This window comes from Thunnus maccoyii, chromosome 3, assembly GCF_910596095.1.
Source record: "Thunnus maccoyii chromosome 3, fThuMac1.1, whole genome shotgun sequence".
Lineage (NCBI taxonomy): Eukaryota > Metazoa > Chordata > Actinopteri > Scombriformes > Scombridae > Thunnus > Thunnus maccoyii.
The window spans coordinates 30,181,473-30,190,355 of NC_056535.1; the positions used below are offsets into that span (position 1 = coordinate 30,181,473).

An 8,883-nucleotide genomic window follows, 5' to 3' on the forward strand; every position below is an offset into this window, starting at 1 on the left:
CAAAAACTCACCAAATTTGGCACGCACATCAGATTAACCCCCAAAGTGCCAAAATGTGCTTGAGAGCGCCACCTATGTATCTGAAACAGCCGCCACGGCCTATAGGAATGTCGTAGAGGTCGAACCAAAACTCAGTTATTAGTCTCATCAAGACCTACAAATCATACACTGACACCCCTGACCTAAATCCAACAGGAAGTCCGCAGTGTGCTCATCAAAGTACGACTTTGTGCCAATTTTGGACCTTGAATAAACGCTGTCTCCTCCTAGGGCGTTAATGGTATCGGCTTCAAACTTTAATACATGACTTATCACACTGTGCTGAACAAAAGTTATTAAAAACTTTGTAATAACTCGAACAATTTAGATCTAGTTGAATCCTCTTTTTGTTTCCTCTCCTTTTCTCTCCATATATCTATATGAACATCTAGCATATTATTTGGAAAACAGTAAATGAAACTTTAATACAGTAAACTTTATAACCTATAACGTCTCTCACTCTCTCTCTCTCAGTCTTGCTCGGCCCGTGATCAGTTGGCGTTGACGTTGGGTGTGTTGAATTCGGACGCCCCGAGGAGCAGCAGGGACTCTCTGCACTGTTCCAGCGGCTACAGCACCCAGACCACCACCCCGTCCTGCTCCGAGGACACCATACACACACACAGTGAGTAGAGAGACACGACCATAAAGCACCGTGAATAAGACTCAACTAAGAAACCTTGATAATGACAATATAGTGAACCAAAATATTAATTGTGCATTACTTAGTTTATTTCGGTATCGTATTTAAACTCCAAAGTCATTCAGATTAACACATTATGAGTCTAAGTCTGTTCAGGACTCGTACGACAGGTCTGGACAACTCATAAATTTCGTTTGCATCTGAGAGAAAATTGATGAATACACCAAATTTTCTGAAATCACTCGTACATGCCTCTTAAGAACAAATCTGTTTGTGCGAGTGGTTCTTCCACGAGGCCTCTTGTGTTATGTTTTTACAAGTTTTGACCCACAAATAGTCTTTAAACTGATGACTGACCATGTGCTTTTCCTGCTGCATCCAGTTATAAAACAATAAGAGAGGTTACTGATTTTGCACCCTCTGAAGCATTAAAGGAACAATCTGTGATTCAAATATAAACCGATGGGGCAACGGTTTGTCTCTCGGCTGGTTGGTTGACTGTCTTTCCGACCTTCTCAGCTGTATGTTTGTGTTGACTTGTTGTCTGTCATCTCAGTTATTTACTAGTTTCTCTGTATTTCTTCTGTTGCTGGTGTACTAGTTCCTCTCTGGGTCTCAATAGTTTTGTGTTTTCTTGGTTAAACTTCCTTCCTTCTCTTCCAGCTGTAAAGAGAGATCCTCCCCTCTATGGTAGGTCTCTGTCTGTCTGTCTGCCTGTCTGCCTGTCTGTCTGTCTGCCTGTCTGCCTGTCTGTCTGTCTGTCTGTCTGTCTGCCTGTCTGCCTGTCTGCCTGTCTGTCTGTCTGTCTGCCTGCTCGCCTGCTCGTCTCCCAGCTAATATTCAGGTTCGATTGCATGTTATCAAATCAGCATCCATTTATCAAATGTGTTTAGGTTCAGCTGAGTATCAGTTCACTCTAATTAGTAATTGAGAATATTCATAATTGAATAAAACACAACCTTTAGCTGCAACCTGAAAATGAAGCAGCATAAGATGAAATAACACACCAGTATGCAGGCAGGACGTTAACCAGATAACAGTCAACTTTCATTTTGCTTGTTGTGTAAATTGACATTCGTTACTACAGCTGATATAATCTGCTGCAGGCAATGTTTTGTTTATTTGTAATCTGACATTTGACAACAATGAGAAGCCTGCTACCTGAATGTTTAGTGTGTTTGTCAATGACAGTAAAAAAAAAAAAGATTTCAAAGTACAAACTATGATTAAACAAAACACAAAAATAGTTTAAATTAGAGCTGCAACATTTGTTGATTGATTAGTCGATCGATAAAAATAATGCCAACTATTTTGATGATCAATCAATTAAATGATCTTTTTAAGACAAAAATACTAAAACTCTCTTGTTCCAGTTTCTTAAATGTGAATATTTTCTGGTTTATTTAATCATCTATGATAGTAAACTGGGTTTATAAACTGTTCAGGACATTTCATAGACAAGAGGAGTAATCAATTAATTGAGAAAATAATCAACAGATGAATCAATAATTAAAATAATGGTTAGTTGCAGTAATTTAAATCAGAGTGGCCTCTTTTGGATGCTGAAGACCTGAGGAGATAAAACTGTCATTTATTTCATAGATGAATCTGTCAATTACCTTTTGATTGGTTAATTATTGATCTATAAAATGTCAGAAAATTATGAAAATGCCTGTTGCAACTTCTCAGAGTCCAAGATGACGTCTTCTGATTGGTTATTACTCAGAGTTTTAAATTACAATGATACAAAACAGAAAAGCAGCAAATTTTTTATATTTGAGAAGCTGGAACCAACAAATGTTTTACAGTTTTGCTTCTTAGATGACTTGAAAGATTATTAATGTCAAGCGGACCATCTATGATACTATTTCTGTTATTACTTTGAGATTTTTCTTCTTCCCACTCCTTTTTCAGTCCTGGAATGTGTAATATATTGTTACAAATCTGTTAATTTTTATGTAAAATTTTGTTTTGGAAATATACTCTCAAGTGATAATTTGCTAATTGGCTAATCAGTTGTTTTGGCACTAAAACTAACTTCACCTCTTTAACTATATGAATCATCCTTTTGTCAGCTGAGCTGTTTTGTTGGCTGCTGACTTGTATTTCTGTCAACATGAAGAGTCTGTAAATAATGATGCTTCCTTTAGGAGACAAACAGACTTTAACAGACTTTTTCCTCCAGATGAAAGTTTTTGGAACCAAAATACACAGTTAGAGACAAACCCTACAGTACATCGTGTGTGTTCTCCATGATTTACTTCCTCATCCTATGTGTCTGTGTTTAAACCTCATATAAAGTTTTACGTCATTACCATGTGTAAGTGACGTGCTTTGGTTTTAAATTCATTATTGAGAACAGGATGCTTGGTTTTGCGTGTGAATTAAAAGTAATTGGGTTGCTGTGTTGCCTGTTTTTTTATTGGAGGAGAAGAGTTTCCACCATGATGCATCCCTTAATTTTTCATTCATACACAAACACACAGGACCAGTGAGTCACTGATGTGATTATATGTTCCTGCTGTTCTGTCATCTGTGTGTCAGATGAGGAGATAAAAACATTTTATCAAATGTCATGGAGATAATCCAGAAAGAAAATAAAAGTGCAGCCGACTGCAGAGCAACAACTAATAGTCTCTCTCTCTCTCTCTCTCTCTCTCTCTCTCTCTCTCTCTCTCCAGTTGACTACGAGTCCATCTCTCTCCACGGAGACGCCGACTCCATCTCTTTACATCACCTCTCCCACGGCAACAGCCAATCAGACTTCGACAAGTCCTCGACCATCCCGAGGAACTCCGATCTCAGTTTCCAGTACAGGAAGTTTGCTCAGTCCCAGCGCCCCGCCTCCACCGTCAGCCTGTTGGCGGAGCCGGAGCTGATCGGCGGATCCGTACGCCAGCTGCAGTCTCACACGGCAACCATCAGACGCAAACCGTCGTCCAAGCCGGCGTATCGCAGGGGTACGATCAGCGGGGGGGTCCCCATCCCCATCTGCACCCCGCAGATCCCCCTCAAAGCCATCGCGGGAAACGGCGGCAGCGATGAGAATGTTTTCACAGTGCCCTCTGCTGGAGGAGCGGGAGGTTTAGGCCACAGTAAACTCTGCACCTCCACGCAGAGCCTCAGCGCTCTGCCTCCTTCCTCCTCTTCTTCTTCCTCCCCGTACTACCAGCTGGTCCCGGGTCAGATGCCCATCCCGGTGCCTGTACCCACCGTACCCTCCCTGCCGCCGGAGGGCAGCAACGCCAAACAGCATCAACAGAGACAGTACCTACAGCAACAACAGCAACAACAGCAACAGATCAACCAACAGTTAAATCATCAGCAGCAAAGCGGTCAACTGCAGCAGCACAACCAGCAACTTCAGATCCAGCAGCAGCAGCAATATCAGCAGCAACAGTTTCATCATCAGCAGCAGCAGCAACAGTTTCATCAGCAGCAGCAACAGTTTCAATATCAACAGTTACCGCTTCAGCAACCGCAGCAGCTGCAGCATCAACAGGATCTGTATCAGCAGCAAGACCACCTGCAGAAGCAGAAGCTGTTCCTCCAGCAGCAGCAGCAGCAGCATCAGGCCTCCGCCGCCCAGGGAGAGCCCTCCGGTCTGGGCCACAGCGCTCACTACCAGCCCCAGGCTCCTCCGCCCTCCATCCAGGACCAGAACCCGGAGCAGCTGACCCAGGACGGAGGAGGAAACATGCTGAACCTCATCAGAGGGGTAAAACTCAAAAGGACCCTGACCAACGATCGCTCCGCCCCTCAGCTGCCCCCTCCGGCCAATCACAAATGAAGCTGAACGATTGTTTTGCTTCCCTGCTGGTTAACTGTTATGTTTAAATGGTTTCGTGCACCTAAAAGTGGCGACAGAGCGTGTCGGCACAAAGCGAAATCAAACACGTAGACTTCCTGTTCAGTACAGATGGCGGACTTGACGAACACGCTGATTAATCGCTGGAACTCTACGTGTGTCTTGTTTTATTTTAAGTTCTGTCGTTTAGATCTCTGTTTTTTTCTCTGTTGATTTTGTTGTCATTTCCTGTTGCTGCAGCGACCATCTTTTGCCTTTTTTTTTTTGTTTGGTTAGTGTTTGCATTATGAATGTGGATAAAAGTTTTTGTTTGACCCAGTCTTAACTATGGAACTGTTGATTGTTTTAGTTAGTACTCACTTCCTGGTCAGACGATTGTTATGTGGCTTGTTAATTAGCCAGACAGGAAGCTCTTAGCGTCTCAGATCCTCTTGAGTTCTGGGTGTGTTTGATTTGCCTTTTTTCGCCTAGACTCCCAGGCGGGTGGGGGTGGGGTTTATTAACTAGTTCAATAGCTCCACTGTGTCACATGGTTGAACCATGGCGTGTTGATGTTTTCATTTGCTGGCTGTGGGTCAGTAGCGGGTACGGTGTATCTGAACGGCGAGTGGCGGTGTTCGGTTCGGTCTCGGATCATCTCAAAGAGTCAAACACAGAACCTGAAGGTCATGACTCTGGAACAAAACATCGACTGGATCTGTAGATTGTAAATATGTTAGAACAAAACAAAACAAAAAAAAAGAAACGCTTTGGGAGCAGCCGAGGAGGTTGTGATTTGCTGAATTTCACGTCCTCAAAGGTCGCTCACTTCCTCTCCCCACATACAGAAATTTTAACTGACAAATTTTTAACTGTTTCCACCTTTGGGATGCCAAATGGTGCAGCTGAAGGTCACTACTTGCGGAAAAGGATTAGAAATGTTATTTTTGGGCGGTGTAAATAATCAGCTGGTTAATATTCAGAATAATTTGTTGGCAACTTTTAGAGGCAACATTGATGTTGGAGAAGCAGATCGGCGACTGTGGACCACATTTTTGCTGATAACATAGCGGGCTATGAGGAGCAGAACTATAAAGGTTCACATTAAAAGAACTTTGATGTCTTTCTGTTTCTATAGACGCAGGATCTAATATGTTTAATAAAGACACTGCTAGAATTTTTGCTTTTGTTTGAGTGTTTCGATCAACACACTTAACTGGAAATCTTCCAATTCTGCTAATTTACCTGCTAACGGCCTCCTTCAGAGTACTGCGTGCATTCAGTCAGCGTTTATTTATCTTTTATTTATCTACAGAGTTTGGTCGGGTTCCAATAGCTGGCTCTATTGTGGATCCATGTTGCTGAAACATTTGGATTTGTTATCATGTAAATCTAATTAATCCCCTTCATCCAGTCCAATATCGTTCTTTTATTAATCAACAGAGAGCACACATACAATCCCTGCTTCCAGACCTCTGAATCACTGCCCACATTTCTGAAAATGTGTTGTAACTAATTGATGACTGTTTCCCCCTTTTTAGGAAAAAAACAACAACAACCAGGCCAATCAAAGCTTTGTACACAGGATTAGACATGAGGACGTAATCTCCTGAGCCAGAACCAGAAAAATAACAGCAAGGTTGCACGCAGTGCGCCTGCAGCAGCTACACGTTCCAATTAACCGACATCACACAGTTATCCGTCCTATATGCTGTTAAAAAATAAGAAATGTAAATATTTTAAAACAAGCTAAGAAATGCACAAACCCACATCACACCACCACAGCGCACTGCTTCATTTCTAAGTCAATTACAGACCTGACATGTAACACTTGACCTTCCAGTATTATATCCACGCCAACAGCTGCAGCACAGATATGTATCAGCTGCAACATTTTCTGCTCTGCTTGTCACCTTTCAACATGAAAATAAACGTAACAATATAGATTAATATGAAACAGGTACCTCAATTCTTAAGTTTTTAGGGTGTTCTGTGTTAATTAAGGGATCCAAGATCCCCTGAGACCCCCCTATTTTGCACACTGGTCTTTAATTGACATGACAAATATTAAGTAAACTGCTCCTAAAGCAACAGATACCAGAGCTTCAGTTCTCCCAAACAGAAAACATTAACACCAGGTTAGAAATGACAGTTCAGTCTGAATATCAGGGTTCATGCACAAAACTTTCAGGTCGTCTTTAATTGTAAATATCAAATCCATCTGGTGAAACTTGACTTTTTTCTTTAATGTCATTTTTTTGACTTGTGTTATTTCAAAAGTTGTTAATAAGCCAAACGCAGACGTGGGTCGGAGCAGAGATTCAGACGGACGAGGGTTTGATAACATAACTATGAACCCCAGCGGTACTGCAGAGCAGTATCAAGAAAGTTCTGATGCTAAGAAAGGGTCAAAGGTCATATCAACCAGCTGTTGACCATAAACTTGACTGCTGTCTGTTTTTATGTCGATGCTGAAAAAGACGTGTTGCCTCTAAAAGTTGCCTGCCGAGCGTCGCTGTCGAAGCGCGCTGGGATGCAGGGCCGTAGCTACCGCTGACGTCACTGAGGTCATTTCCTGTTAATATTTTGGGGGAATTTGAAGGATTTAATGACGTGAGGAGAAGTTTACTAGAGATGCAAGTATCAAGTTTTTTTTTTTTTATTGTTGATTATTGTTTTGTTTAATCATTTTGGTCTGTAGTGAACAGTGTCCATCATAATTTCCCAGAACCCAAAGTGTCGTCTTCACATGTCTTGTTCAAAACCCAAAGATATTCAGTGCACTGTTGTAGAAGACTCATAAAATCACATTTTGAGAAGCAAGATTTTTGGCTTTTTTGCTTAAAAAAAATGACGTCAACAATCAATATATTGTGAAAATTGTTGCTGATGTGTTTCCTCTCAATCATCTTCAGAGTTTACATCCTACAATCACTCATATTCAGTGGGTGGGCTTTTTTTTTTTTAAAGGCAGAATGATATATTTTTAGACTAAATATCTTAAAATATGACTTATTTCACAAATATTCCATAAGTAAATATTAAATGTCACATTTCTTTTACAGTTTGGTTGGAGGCTCGTCAGAGGTGTGTTCAGTATTTGGGGGTTCTGGTGGGGGAGTCTTGAGTCTTTCATGACCTCAGTTTTTTCTCAAATCCTGGCTACAGCCCAGGAGAGTCCAGCTGCATGCTGGGAAATGCAGTCCGGTGTCTGGTCAGCTGGTCTCGCTCTGTTCTCAGACACACTTCTCTGTGTATTTTAGGTTTTTTTGTGCCGCTGCAGCTGATTTAAGTGTTTATATTTGTAACGAGACAGAAACGTTGCCTCCTCATCAGTCTGAGAGCGTCTGGTATTCATCTGATTGATTGATTGATTGATTGATTGGACCCAATAAGCCCACAGCCGCCCTGAGTCTGTATATATTAGTGCTTCTATTCCTGGGAGAGATCTAAATCTATATATAAAAAAATGTATGTACACATATTCTGATTGTATTTTTGTTGATTTATTGATCAGGTGATGTGATCAGATCTGACGCCGACGTCGGTTGTCACTCGTCATATTTTTGTAGAAAAGCTTTAAAGGAGGAAACCCAGTGAACTTCCTGATGTTTGAGGATCTGAAACCTGATTGGATGTCTGACTGTCGACAAGCGAGCGAAAGGACTAAACGGACGTACGACCGACATGAACCAACAGAATGTAGAAATGTTTTTTTTTCTTCATCTTTTGATGTTCTCTGTGGGATCAATAATAATAATAATAATAATAATAATAATTGATTGATTAATTGATTCTGCTGGTGCTCTTTTTTTTGTGTCGTGTACTTTCACTACGCAGCTGGAGCGGTCGTGTATTCAGTGTTTACTGGGATGAATTTATGTCTTTTATTGACCTTTTTAGGAGGGAAAAATTAATATTGAAAAGTTGGTCTTCAGTATTGACGAGGAAGCACAATGTTTCCCTAAATCTACATCTCTTCCTAACTTAAGCTTTATCCCAAAGACTATTTGTCCTCTGCGTCTGTGCTGTAACGCTGCCATCTGCTGGTCACGTCAAGAAACCTCTGCAAATCTCTTAAAAATCCCCTTCAGACATGTTTTAAGACATATAAAATACTCTGCTTTGAAAGATAGTTTGTGTCTGAGATGACTTTTCCAAAAAAAACCCTCAAATATCAAATTAAAACTGCTTAAACTTGCATCTACTCCTCCTCCCATATTGAAAATTTTGGAATCTATTACTGAAAAGTTCATTCTCAGTGTTTGTGCACTGGAGGCTTCAAGTTTCCAGTTGCATACTGGACGACAGTTGGCCCCAGACTGGTTGTGATGTCACAAATCAAACGTACACGTCTTGAACTCTGATTTAATGTGAGCACAGAGAAACTTTCCTCTTTCGGCAGATGAACGTG

At 41.1% G+C, this 8,883-nt stretch overlaps 1 protein-coding gene across 1 annotated transcript in view; it reads left to right on the plus strand.

The window, feature by feature from the left end:
* Nucleotides 1-7,288, plus strand: part of mtss1 (MTSS I-BAR domain containing 1) — a 63,066-nt gene extending 55,778 nt beyond the window's left edge. The window contains exons 12-13 of the mRNA XM_042406121.1: nt 514-664; nt 3,364-7,288. Coding sequence (XP_042262055.1) covers nt 514-664; nt 3,364-4,472 — 1,260 coding nt within the window. The 3' untranslated portion in view covers nt 4,473-7,288. The remainder of the gene's footprint in view (nt 1-513; nt 665-3,363) is intronic.
* Nucleotides 7,289-8,883: the final 1,595 nt, after the last annotated feature.